General features: G+C 33.3%; 1 protein-coding gene across 5 annotated transcripts in view; it reads left to right on the forward strand.

The window, feature by feature from the left end:
* The window catches only part of LOC129976061 (uncharacterized), a 180,552-nt gene that overhangs the window by 143,349 nt on the left and 22,335 nt on the right, over positions 1–14,868 (forward strand). For all 5 annotated transcript variants that reach the window (XM_056089420.1, XM_056089419.1, XM_056089421.1 and 2 more), the window contains exons 6-7: positions 4,385–4,555; positions 7,982–8,060. In XM_056089420.1, coding sequence (XP_055945395.1) covers positions 4,385–4,555; positions 7,982–8,060 — 250 coding nt within the window. The remainder of the gene's footprint in view (positions 1–4,384; positions 4,556–7,981; positions 8,061–14,868) is intronic.

Below are 14,868 nucleotides of genomic sequence, written 5' to 3' on the forward strand. Positions count from 1 at the left end.
GTCATTTCCAGAATCACGTCTGATAACTCGAAAACACAAAGATAAGTAAACTTAAGCAAAAGAAATTTGGTATTTAAAGCATAATTGCAGATTTCTGTCAAATTACGGAAGAAATTGTTCATTCACATGCTTATGAACATTACTCAAAAGCATTACTAATGAGTAGGATATTTGGTGCAGAATTTTATCATCAGTCATAAATGTATATAAATGGTTTGACGAAGGAAAAACCGAAACTAGCTGTAACATTTGCAAAATTATGAATGTGTTAAAAGTATTTACGTTTTTTGATAGTAATTACTTTTTTACAGCTTACTTATTCATTCATAATTAAGGAATAATACTACTTGCACGTGAACACCCAAGAATCACGAAGGACCGCGGTGGCCTCCTGGTAAACACTCGGCTTCGGAACCGGAGGGTTTCAGACTCCAGACCCGATTCCATCGAAGCACCGTCATGTAAGTGGGTCTGGTGCACGTTAAATCCATCAGGGCCAAACGACCTCCCGCTGGTGTGTTATGGAAGTTTGGAGAGGGGTGCTAGCTCAGGTGTCGCCCTGGTCATTTGATCGCGATTCAAAATTGCGAGGTCCGTCCCAAAATAGAATTAACGTTGCTTTAAAAAGCGGGACGTTAATAAATTATACTAAACTAAACCCTTCACAAATGAGGGAGTTACGCTCCTTATTTGCTCCACTCACAAACACCACGCTACGATTCTTTTGGGATCACTAAGTAATCCTAGCTCGCTTACCGTATAACTATGCACTTCTGTTCGTAATAAAAAGACATAAATACATTCCTTGCTAAAAGCAAAGTTAAATTATTTAAATTGCTAACCTAAAAATTTCATGAATTACTGAAAACTAAATTTCTAAAATTAAAATTTTTTTGGTAGCAGTGAGAAATTATGAAAATATATAAAATATATATTCTAAGATGTTTAAAAATCAAAATTGAGGTTGCTTTTTCTTTCCCTGCTTATATAAGGCGTATTTCATCAAAGTGGATCGACACAATGTTAATAAAACTGAAATGTCGACTTAAGATGCCAGGTATTAATGTTTTTATGTGGCTCCACTTTGATAAATTACATCTTATCTCAAAGTAATTTTTGATTATTTTCATCGTATTATGTTAAACTATATTAAAGGAATAATGATAGAGAATTTTGAGTGGTTAGACGTTTTTCAAAGTGTCGAAATCGATTGGCGATTTTCACATAGTTCGGAAACTTCACTCCGTACTCGAAAAAAAAGTTTACTTTTTCCGAATATTCCGATCTTCTTATGAATGATTCTTCAACATTTTCATTTATAAAAACTTCCATTTCATAAAAGCTTTTGATTTATAATTGAAACTCCCAGCCTTAAGCTCATCTTTACGTATTATCTGACCCCAAAATATAATTTTCTCAGATTTTTCGCCGTGCCAAGGATGTAAACAATCCAAACGTGCGTGCAGTTACCAAATGAAAAACAATAAATTTTGCCTGCTCTGTATCTACATAAGCGTTTTATTTATATATATATATATAAATATGTATCAGGAAGCATTGTGCCATTTTGTTGATTTTAGTACTAGAAATATTTTCTCAATATCTTCAATTACAACTTGCATCAAGTATTGGGCAAGTCGTAACAATAAAATAAATTTCCTCGTCATTATTTTATTAAAGTATATAACGTATTTGGTAATTATCACTTGGTGTTGTGATGTAATAAATGATATCAAATGACTTACGATGATATATATATAATTTAACTAAGCAAGATAAGTCAATCTGCATCAGAACTGCAGTCAACACAAGCAAAATCTGTCTTCCTATCGCATACATTTTGTACACAAATTTTACAAATTAAGTATTGAATCGATTCTACACCACAATTGCGAACTATAGTAGTCTGTTTAGAATCTTTTGGCTACAGGATCAACGTGTTCGAATACCGAATTCTCCGACGAACAGCAGTATAAACGGGCGTGCTCGTTAAATTTATTGGAACTGAACGTCTTGCCACTGGCGTGGCTCGACAGAAGAAGAGTCAACTCAAGTGCCGTTTTCTTGCTCAAAATTGCTTGATCTGTCCCAAAATCTTAACGTTACTGCTTTTGATTTTAATGTAACATATTGAAATATATCATCATTACAGAGATAATACATAAGTAATACATCTATATACATAAGTAAAAGAGATGCGTTGCATGCAAAACCAGGTAAAATCATTCTTCTTATCTGTATTTAAGTTTAAAATCCTCGACATCTTTTTTTCTTTTCCCACCTGAAATTTTTCTCTCCTTAATCTTTTCCCTTTTTTTCTAATTTTCATTTCTTATTTATAGCATTTCTTTTCCACCGTTGCTTCTTTATCAAATAGGAAAATTATAGTAATAATTATTTTTCATTACATAGATTCTGTCGGAGATGAATCCTCAGAGAGATATCTGGTATTTCCGGGTGCGAGTTTATATGTGAAAAAGAATGTCTAACTATATGAATCACTCGCAAATAAAGATAAATCTCACAAGTTGAAATACGTTATAATTTGCTTCTCGATTTTATTACAACTTTTCCTATGGCATAGTTTCGGTCATATTTGTTTTACAAAAAAATATTGAGATTTGTAAAAATTAAAGCAGTTTTTTGAAAACTTAACAATAGAAAGCGATAAGTAAAAACATTTCGTAAAATGAGTGAGTTATTTTTTTAAATGTAGTTTCCTCTTTGCTAGTTAAAACGAAGTACGTGTTCACTACTTTTCACAACCAGTTTCGACTGTCCACTGACTGCTCTGATATAATAGTGTTCATCAGAAGAATATTTAGTGGAAGCTCTGAATTAAAAGTAAAATTTATTCAATTAATCTGAAATTAAAATAAAATTGAAAACAATTAAAATCTGTTAACTTTTAGCTATTTTTAAATTGCGTAATGTGCGTGTTACAACTACCCTCTGAGAGAATTAAAATAGATTCTGTCGGTTCGCTTTGTGGATATGTGAACACAACATATTCGATGCACGAATTTCGATATAAGGACTTGATATCAATCTACATCAGATTTGGAATTGTATCCGGTCTGTAGGAAAACTAATCCGGAAATGCATATTCGATCCTTTTATGACAAAATCTTAGTTTCGAAGTGAACGCGGCGTATTGTATGAGTATAGGGGGTGAGTTTGGGAACACCACTCCCACTTACTACCAGTGGGAATGGTGTTCACCAAATATTCTTCACATATTCTCTAATAAAGTTCTTTTTCAATCACCATAAAATTTTGGATCTTGTGTAAGCCTGCAAATATCTTGTATGGCATTTGTGAACAATAGATAGGTAATATTCATCTATGGTGTGAAAGCATTTTTAACTCAATCGATCGTGTATTTCTCGGTGAAATTTTTGACGATTGATTTCTGGCTTGGCTAATAGTACTCGAAAATTGAATTTATGTTTATGACATAGTTACGCTTATATTCTCAATCACATGCGAAATTTGATTCATCTAAATCATTGCGTTTTTTAGTTATCGTGTTTATATGCTTCTTCAGACCGACAGACGGTCAACGTCTTTTTGGAGTTGACTCAAAATGTGTTTGGAGAGTATCTACATTATAGATGTTAAACCTGTGTACTGAATTTTATCTATCTATCAAGCTATCTTCGTTTTTTAGTTATAGAGTTCACTTATGTGAGACGCATAGACACATTTCTTATGGAACTTGTAGATTTCAATTAAATTTTGGACAATTTTGGGTGTAAGGACCCTATATCAAATTTCATCCATCTAGCTCAAATCGGTTCTGAGTTAACTTCGTCACAGATAGGCAACCGTAATGCAAAAAAAAAAAAAAAAAGGGGGGGGGGGCAAAATAATTTTTAAACTCTGGGAGGTTTAAAACGTGGAGATTCGTCAAAATGTCCTGATCGAATGTTTCGACGATTGCAGTACTTTTTCTATACTTCGTATGCAAGAAAGTAAAATTTCGAGTGGAGAGCTCTTGTTGGTTTCATGATCTTTGCTTAGTATTTATGAAGTAATCTTTTACGTTTATCCATAGAAGTAAATACAGATTTTCCGTTTAAATTAACTACAACAGCAGTTATCTAAAGTTTTCCAAAGAATCATCTGGAATGTTAGTTTTGATGGTGTCGTGTTTCTCCTGTGACTGTCTTTAAATTTATAACTCATCTAATTACATTATTGATGATATACGTACAATGCGTGTTCCATTATTATTTAAATTTGTTTTTTTCTGTCTGTCAAGCACAAGTGATAAAAACTAATCATAATCGTATCTTTGCGAGATTAAACGTCTTGAATCTCTGGCCATTGAGCGTGGCCGGTATCAGCAAAATTTCTGACTCTAGTCCTTGAACTTTTACAGCAGGGGGAGCGGCAACGCTGGGTCGATGGATCTGGCCGGTGACGTCACGAAGACTCCAAACTCCCTCGCACTCTCTTGGGCCGATAGCGTCGTCATGGTTACGGACCAAGCACCTTTCCATCACCTCCGAAAGTCGTGGGAGCGACGCTTCGGGGACACCTCGGCTGTCACGTGAGTCCTGTTTTTGTTCCTTTTGACGATGGGTCGTTTTATGGGCAGAAGAAATGGGTCAGCGGGAGCATTAATAGAATGGTGCATTCCTCATTATTTGAATAAGACGTGAAAAAGTGGATGGCCCCGTTAATTGCCCGTCATTAATTCTTCTTGGAGGAGTTCCAAACAGCAAACAGGATGGAGCTGTGCAAAGTTCAGCTCTGATGAGAAGTTCATTCTTAACTTAAATGTGACTTTTTAATTATGAAAATCCTTTTGCTCTTTCGTTAATGAACTTGTTGAATTCAGTCCGTTTTGAGACATTTGCGTCTGAGAGCAGGTTCAAATGCAGCACGACTGCATTAAAAAAAAGAATTAAGAGAAATGTAGAACACTTTAAACTTATTTCCTAGATCAAAATAATTCATACCAATTCTCGTAAAATGAACGAAAAATATAGAGAGATCAACTATTCAAAATAAATTTCATGCCATTCAAATGTAAGCAGTGAAGCCACATACTTCGTGATTATAAACATTCAAAATTTCCCATCGCGAGTAAAGGCAAATCGGTAGAATATCATCCTGTTAATGTGCCAATTCATAGGTCTCTTAACGCAACAAATAAAACCTGAAAATGCCACACTCTTGTATACTTATTGCATTTCCCCTCAGATCAAGAATTTACTCTTGGAGACTCAGGCTCTAAGAGTAGCGACTGTGCCATGTCGATTTTACGGTCATTCACATACTATCAGAATGCCCTGTCTACAATCATCAACGAATACGCTATTTTAATACATCATGTCCGAGTATCAGTGACTGAGTGGGAGAAAATCCCCATTGTAACATTTTTACATTTCTGAAAACAATTGGATTTTATCATCATATTTAAATAGCAAATCTTTTTCACTTTTAACCTTGTTTACTATAGTGAACACTTCGTATTTTAAAATCTGAATTTGATTTTTACTGAAATAATTCGCCGTACCATTAGACCAGAAACTTCTACCATACTATTGGCGCAGCATGGCCAAATATGGCCCTTGCGCCAAAAAAATCGCAAACTAACTAACTAAGAGTAGCGACTGAGATATTATAGGAAGTAGCAAAATGCTACTTGTAATCCACATTTATATCTTTCTATGAAAGATGAAATATAGTAGCACTAAATAATAATTTCAGAAAAAAAAAAAAAGACATAAACAAGTTTTATTTGTATTTCATACCTCTATAGTAGTGTTTGTACCAAAAAGCAAGTATGTTCAGAACGATGTACTGAAGAATGGAAGCAACTTTTATACTCCATATTTTAATACTTACTCTCAGAAGAATTGAATTTTTTTTGTTTAAAATGTTAGAGGAAAGTTAAAATGTTATGATTTAAATGTTATTAAATACCTTATAAAAGTAGGCAACTGTACAAAAAAATGAATGTATTGCTAAAAATTATGAAATCTTATTAGCCGAAACAACATAAACATAATTCATTTAGAGTGTATTTCAAATTAAATGTATTTTTAACGGTTTAAAAATGAAATATTACGCCATAATTAGAATGACAAGCAATCAGAAATTTGATTATATATTATCAATGCTGCTGATACATGTAAAATTCTTAACTGTTTTGGCTGAAATTTGTCACACAACATTTTACGAACTAGTGTAAAAAAAAAAGTTTGAGATAGAATTTGATGTAGAAATAATTGCATTATGAAATGGAAATTCTTTTTATTTTTTTAAAAGTTAATAATTTTGTGGCAAAGCTTTTGCGAATTTAATTTATTCTTTTACTTTCTCCGTCTTTTTCTAAGAATTATTACTATTTAGTTTATTATCGAGATTTAGTAAGTCATCTAACTTTATTTTCTTTAATCTTTTACGCTGAGAAATGAATACGGCCTTTTAAGGTAAGCCTATGTGCTCTAAATGCATCACAGAGAATAGGGTGAAACACAAAGTAGAAATATACTCTCATCGCTTTGTTTTACCATTGTACTCGCTTGTGCCTTCATTATAACACGCTAAACAAGTAACATATCAACAAGTAACACGCAAGTAATATATCGATGTGAATTCTAATGTGTATCAGTCTTGACAATTCGATCGGTACCTGGGCATAAAATTATTTTATGGCATATTCGGCTTTAAAATTGACACTATTGCACAAACGTTTCATTCTTGTCCTGTCTAAATACGGCTGATAGTTGGCCTACTGTCATTTTCTATTCATAATGTATCAGCCCGGCTTGCACAATGTTTGATGTGCTAATAAAATAAATAAAAATCGCAAATAATGTTGTAATGATGGAATAAATCGCGCTCTTTAAAAGAGAGATCAGAAATCAAAGTTCGAGCATTGCGTAAAGCAACATGTCATCAGATGGTAAAGTATGCAGTTATACTTTCCGTAAAGATAAGATTCCTCCCAGGGGTGGCCGCGGGGGCCTGTTAGTAAGGAACTGGAGGGCTTCAGGTTTGAAACCCGATTCCACCGAAGAGTCGTCGTGTAAGCGGGTCTAATGCACGTTAAATTCTTCGGAGCCAGACGTCCTCCTACTCATATGGTATGGAAGTTTGGAGAGGGGGTGTCATTTCAGGTGTTGACCTCGTCATCTGACCGCAGTTCAAAATTACAAGGCACGTCCCAAAATAGCTCTAGTCTTGGTTTAAAACGTGAGGAACCAACCAAACCTTCTCTGTGGGGTACCTCAGTCATGGGGAGGCAATGTTTTCGGAATAGTGGTTAGTTCTTACTGGCCTGGTGAGTACAGAAATGTTGAGAATTCAGCTACCACTTACCGAAGTCGGGCCGTGCGTCCTTTAGAAGAGACCCTACAGTGGCCCGTGATCACCTTCAGAAATCAACCTTAGCTCCAGAACAATGCTGTTGAGGTGTTCGGGTATTCATATTTTTCCTAGTGCTTCGAGTGTGTCGGATTAGCCGTTTATGGGCATGGTTTTCATACAGATGTAGAGCAATCCACATGAAAATTCCAGCTACGGAATGAATAATTGTAAAATCTTATAAATTACAAATCCTAAATGCCGATCACGATTTGATTACTTTACTAGAGAATGAATTTATATTATGCATAAGAGATTTAATCAAAATGAAACGCAACTAATATTCCTTGTGAACCAATGAATCGTCATAGGCCGATTGTGTAAATTGGAATGAAATGAATCTTCGGTTGAAAACCGTCATCATTGTTCAGTCAAACATTCCCCATTATAGGATCCATTCGATAATTAGAGAATCATGAAATTGCTTTCATTTGACGTACCCGAATGGACTAAATTACCATTTCAGATTTAGTTTAATTACGAAAACAAATGAAAAGCAGTACATTTTTTCCCTAAATGATGCTACTTTTACCCTTTTGATAAATTCCTGTGTGCCCAAGGCAGACTGTAATATAAACATCTTTCATTCACCTTACAGGAGCATAGTTTCTGGACGCTTTACAAATCCCAAAGAAATTCAGATCGCCGTCACAGTTCAAGTTGGAACCAATACCACGGTATGTTTTGAAGCTCTTACTTTTTCTTTGTCAGTTCATTTCTTGTTAATTATGAGCTGTAAATGTACATTTTTTTTCTATATTTACATTGGTCACTTATTTGTTACTGCACTCGTCTCGTTTTTGAAGGATTTTTGCTAATCGTGTCATTCTTTCATTCACACTCAATTTATGTGGAATACCTCATCTGATATATCTTTACACGCTGTTATTTAAATAACTCATTTTAGCTTTTTAAAAAAAAATTCTGAAATTGATATTTTTATATGACAGAACATTGAGAATTTGCATCGTTGCAGGCTTCCTGGTGTAATATAATTTTGGAAATAGCTTTTAATTGAATCAATATTTTATAGTTTTGATTTTATATAAGTTATATAAATGTTGAATTTGAGATGCAATTTATCTTCTTAATATTTACAATAATAAAATACAGAAGGCTGTGTTAATGAGCCGACACATTTAAAAGGTTGTTACTAAGCATCACAATTGGAAGAAACTGCAATGGACCGTCAAATTCGAAGAGTTGTTACTAAGCATAAAGAGAGAAAAAAATGCAATTGGACGAACAAAATCGGAGGTTGTTATTAAGCATGAAGGTGAATAGAAGCTGCAATAGAACTCGAAGGGCTCATACTAGGTATCAAAAGGAATAAAAATGCTCAGATAGACAAATTCAGAGGATAGTTATTTAGTATCAAGAAACGGAAAAAAAAAATTGCAATGATATTACAAATCTCATTGAAATCGCGAGAAACGTCTGCAGTTTTCGAAAAGGCATTGCAGTTGAATAGGCATTGTTAACATACATAATGCACACATGTGATTAATTAATAATTCTTATATCGTGGGAGTTTCATTGGAGGTTTAATGCCCATGCGTAAGTTGGAATCCTCGTTGGTTATCCCTTGGGACTTTATTTGTTGCACGAATGGGTGAATAGAGCAACGTATTTTGTTTTGCTGCAACGCATTCTCCCGAAATTGCGAAATGTGCCGATCGCACAGCAGCAAAGCGTATAGTTCATATAGGATGGTACTCCTGCATTGGGCCGGGTTTAGCTCTCTTAGGGCTCCGAGGCAATAAAGTCTCTGGGCCCTCTTTACCTCCACCCCTTTTAAGTAGGTAATATTTTGTATTTAACTTTATATCATTATAAGCAATTTTAAGTAACAAATTTTGTCAACTTGAAATGTGTAAAATATTAAAAGGTGATCGCTTTCAATATTCAGCATATCAAGTATATACAAAATTAAAATTTAAAAATAATTTTACACAAGATACTATAAAAAAAGACTCAACGCTTTTTAACACAATCTAGATAAAATTTAACTATAGAGTCGGACAATTTAAAATTATAAAACACCATTTTTTAAAAATTACAAAGTAATATAAAACTTACAAAAGATAATTACGAATGTTGTTAGAAAAACGTTCACAAATTTATACGATATTTAATTTTGATCCGAATAGTTAATGCACGACCTTGGTAAATTCAATAAAAGTGTAAAATCAAGATACTCCTTAAATATTACAATTTCGAGGCTTTTGTTCTCCTCTTCAAAGTTGCGGACCCCTAGGCAGTTACCTACTTTGCCTCATTGGTAACCTGGTACTGGCCCCTGCATAATTTCTCCACGAAGTGCATACTTCGATGTTACATATCGGAAGAAGTGGATTGAAAGCGGAGCACTCATTGCTTGTATTCCACTTATTCCTGCTCTTAATCCTTGTGATTTTTTTTTCCTTTGAGACATTTTAAATCATTCGATGCCAATGGATTAATGGATGAACTCATCTCGAGGATTGCTGTTGGTGCAGCAGACATGAAAAGGGTATTTGATCTCTTCGATCACATCCTGAAATCCTCTTCATTAAATATACTTTTTTGTTATTCTACTTCTTGTCCTCCCAACCTGCACCTAAACACCGTGCGTGCTCCCTCAATTTATTCCACTGCAATTTTTTTTATGCCTACTAATAATTCTCAGATTTGGACTCTCCATTAACAGAGCATCCTATATATTAAAGACTAAAATATTGAAAATAAACTTTTTAATTAAAATTTCTTAAGTTTTTCAACACATCACTCTTGTAGGTTATTTTCCTGGAACTTTTTTTAGTAAATTAAAAATGGCATATTCTAAAAACTTTCTTATTTGCTCCTTTTTAGTTTTGTAAACATTCTATTATAACAAATTAGGAAATATATTAATCAGTCTTCCTAAAATTTGGTATCGGATGGTGTTTTTCATATGGAATCGAAGTTAAATATAATTTTTTTTTTCTTGAAGTATTAAAATCTAATTCTTAATGTTAAGAAATGAATGAAAAATGTTACTATGAAATTCCATCTCTGCAAACACGAAGAAATGGGCAGTTCTTTTTACTTTCTCGCATATTAAGTATGTGAGAAAAAAGTGAAAATAAAAAAGCGAGCTCGAGATTTTGATCTATCTCCAAGTTTCAGACTTCTCAGAGTCCGGAAAACATTCTTTTTGTAAACCCGATATTTCAAAAGCACTGAGCCTTGATGATATTATTTGGGATATGGTCTTTATATCAAATTTATAAATTTCTGTCATTTTGAATGAAGTAAATTTTGAGGAAATTTGTCTGCGCGGATCTCCGAATACAACTTAACAAGCTAATTACAAACCGAAGATAATTAAATGAATAACATTTGATACACTAACATTTAAAGTATAGATAGATATGAAAGTTGAAATCAAATCCTTTAAAACTTGGACAGTCTATCGGTCTGTATTTTTGCATGTGAATGAATGTAAGAACTCAAAAATCTCCCCCCCAAATCAAATTTGGCATATGGGTTTAAGTACAACATTATGTCAAATTTGTTTCCAATAGTGGTTGGAAAAAAGACGTGAAAAACATATTCAGTTTTTAGGTATTTCAAGCATGTGAACCACATGCAATATCGACAAAGCTGGCAAGCTAATATGCTTTTACTTCATTTGTTTCCGCCAATAGTATGTGGCAATGAATACACAAATGCCGATTTATTTTTGTATATTGTAAGCACATAACACACATGAGAAACACTGAAAATAAAAGTATGAGTACTCGATGCGTTCACGGCCTTTTCAAAAGTACTTTTTTTTTCGCAAGCAGGGCATGGAAATAATACATTTATTTGAGAGTATGCAAGAAAGATTAGGGACTCTGCATCCGTGAATTTTATTATTTATCATGATCAATAAATAGTTTTACAATAGGTCATAACTAATGGAAATTATGAGAAACAAATTATTAGTGGAATTTATGAATAGGAATATATATTACAAGCTCTCTTTTGAAAAAAGAATAGAGAGGGAAAAATCTAGCACCCGTGCGAAAACTGTATATTGAATTTTTTTGTCATTTCTGATATCATAAAATGTTATTTAATATCGAAAAAGAAAGAGCCGAGTTCTTTTATTTGCCCCGTTTATTGTTAAATTCGCACTTAGAATCGATTTGATTTTTCTTCCAACCTGGAAAAAAAGAACACGGCATTCTTTAACTGGAATATTGGCATTCTGCCAGGAATCTTTCATGATTCGTTGTCTTTATCGCCCAGTAGCCTGCCTGCTATTTTACTTCTGATAATAGAACACATTTAGTAGATAGATTTATATAGGACGGAAATATAGGGCTTGTTTGAGGATAATTTGATTGTAGTATTCATTGAAAATTTCAATTCGAATCAAAATTTTTTATTTACATTGTTGAATTTATAAATCAGAATTTTAAACGTGGAACTTAATAAGCTTTCATCCCCAGCACTAGTTGAAACTTGTTTAGGAAAATATGGAATCTTATCCTTCGGAAAAAGAGAAAAGAAAACGAGATGCATAAATACAAGTTGTCAGATATCGTTGTTCATTCTGATTGCAGTGTTCGAAAGTAAGCGATTCAGTTTCAAAATGTCATAAGAGCAAAATCCTACAAGTTCATGGGCCGCGGTGGCCTAGTGGTAAGGTCTCGGCTTCGGAACCGAAAAGTTTCAGGTTCGATTCCACCGAAGAACCGCCGTGTAAGCGGGTCTAGCACATGTTAAATCCGTTGGGACCAAACGTCCTCCCGCTGGTATGGTGTGAACATTTGAAGAGGGGGGTACTAGCTCAGTTGTGGTCCTTGTTATTTTGAGCGCTGTTCCAAAGTACGACGTCTGTCCCAAAATAGTCCTAGTATTGATTTCAAACTGGATGCTAATATAACTAAATGAAGCTAAACCCACAAGTGCATGGCGGAGCTCACGCCTCTGAGAAACTTTCATTTTCCATGTTCCATTTACTTAATGCGTGTCTGCCATTCTGCTTTCGGAGACAAATATATTCTACCTTTCGCTTTTCTTAAATTAGAATAATGGTGACTTCCCTGCTTTGCACGCATAACGTTCCCACCCTTGTCTTGTATATCTCATTTTTTATAGGTCTGATTTGAGCTTTGCAGATATATAAAAACACTTTTATATCATTTTCAAAATGTTAGTTAATAAATTGATATCTAATATTTTAATCTCTTAGATGAAGAATTGTTCATCATTTTCTGCTGCATATGACAAAACTACTTTGGATTTATATTCATATTCACAGAATACTTCACAAAATTAATGTAGACATGAAATTATATATATAATTGAAAGGCTACTTAAAGGCATAGATTGAAATGAATGGGATCGGGAAAAATGAAAATTTCTGCCCTTATGAAAATTTTTTTTTAAATAATGTAACCTACTTATTAATTTTTTTTACACATTTAAAAATGGAAAAAGAATTTGTTCTGGAATATTGTGATTAGTTATCTCTTCTTGTTGAGAGTTTGGGAAACAAGAGGTGGATATAGGGATTAAAAAATCTGTTTGATTTCTGGAATTTTTCTATTTTATATCAAAAATTACTTTGAAGTTTTGATATAACACATTTCGCGTTCGTTTTAGTTCATTTTTCGGATTTAAAAAAGTTCAGTTTTATTATTGTTACGAAAGTTTTTCATTCTGAATTCTGATAATAAGTAGGAAACTGGAATGCAGAAACTAAACTGAACTCTTTTCTCTGAAAAAGTAAGCAAATAGTTGATAGGAAAGGAATGAACAGTTACGAATGGTACAGTCTTTTTAATGATAAAATGGATATGATAGGAACCTGAATCTCAGATGGCATCTAGAATCCAATTATGATTGATATAAGGAGAAACGGGTGCTAATATGAATTCTTTTAAATGAAAACTAGTGTAAAAAGATTTTAAAAACAACAAACAGTTTTCTTAACAAAGCAGTTTTCTAGAAAAAAAAACTTATTGACGGGAAGGAAATAAAGAAATTTAAAACTGTGAAGCCATTTTTTACAGTAGCTTGAAAATAATACACTTCTCATGCCAGGGAACGCCTTGAATGGTCTTAGCGTATAATAATTGAATAATATTAACTTTTGGCATGAATTTATCAATTTGAATCTATCGCGAAGATTTTGCCGATGAATAGATTGTATGCGATTATCAATATATAAAAATAAAATTTATATTTTAAACACATTTTGTTTCAACTGACCGAAACAAAAATTTGATATAGAGCGATACTTGTAGTCACAAAATCATATGCCAAATGTGATAGATTAAAGTCATTGTATTTTGAGTGATCGAGTTTGTACATTTCTGAAAGCAGACAGACAGACAGACAGACGACCAACCCCTTGTTAGATTTGGCTCAATATTTAACAGGCTCCTACATTATAGATATGTTTGTGTACCTAATTTTATCTATAGAGATCACTTCTTTTCATAGTTATCGTGCTTTCGGACACCTGGAAGATATTTCTTCTACATGAATCGTACTACAAATTTGACAGAAATCTACACATTTGGTATAAAGAAAATATACCAAATTTCCCCCATCTAGCTCAAAGCGTTTTAGTTATTTTTTTATCACATACGAAAGAAAGAAATGTGTTTTCCAAACTCTGGGTGGTCTAAAGCATGGAGATTCATGAACATTTCGAGTACGAATGTTTTGACGATTGCAATACTGTCTCCATATTACGTATACGAGAAAGTAAAAAGTTCCCTTTCTATAAATACTGAATCAGTCTGAAATAGAATGTAGTGTTTTAGGCCTGAAGCGTCTTTTGTATTTTTAAAACCTTATTTTTAACTCTATTATGAACTTAAGGAGCCCACAAAAAATGCATTAATACAATGATCACCTCAACGGCCTGTCTATATGCAGTAGCAAAAATGCTTTTTTAAAAAATATAATTAACATTAATGTTAAAAATATATTTAAAACTAAAAATATGCGAATCAGATAGACGATTATTTTTCGAATTTAAAATTGAACATTTAATTTACGTACAAAAAAATACGCTTGTAAATGTATAAAAATGTTAATACTTCGATTCGTTTCTCAATAAAAGTTTTGCAAAAAAGGCTTTAATAGTGACTACATACAGAAGTGCGTGCCACATTTGAAAGCTCAAAGTCCAACAGTCTACCTTGCAATCGGTCACAACAAATCCTGTCTATACTGCCTCGTTCAGTGGTAGCGGGGTGGTCGGCTGTACCCAAGAGAGAGCCTACCCTGCAAAATGTTTTAAACGGTTTTTAAGTCATGCTTGTCGAGTCACGCTATTTACCTATAACATTAAACCTATAAACAATTTTAAAAACTCCTGCAAAATGTGAAGCTTCGATACAAGGTAGAAGCCTATCGAATTGCATTCTAAGAGAAGGCTGTTACAAAAGTGAAAATGCGCAGATAGCAACATTTATTTTGAATCGATTTACTTTCGTATTTATGTCCGATTTACTT

The sequence above is a fragment of the Argiope bruennichi genome, chromosome 7 (genome assembly GCF_947563725.1).
Source record: "Argiope bruennichi chromosome 7, qqArgBrue1.1, whole genome shotgun sequence".
NCBI classification, from domain to species: Eukaryota; Metazoa; Arthropoda; class Arachnida; order Araneae; family Araneidae; genus Argiope; species Argiope bruennichi.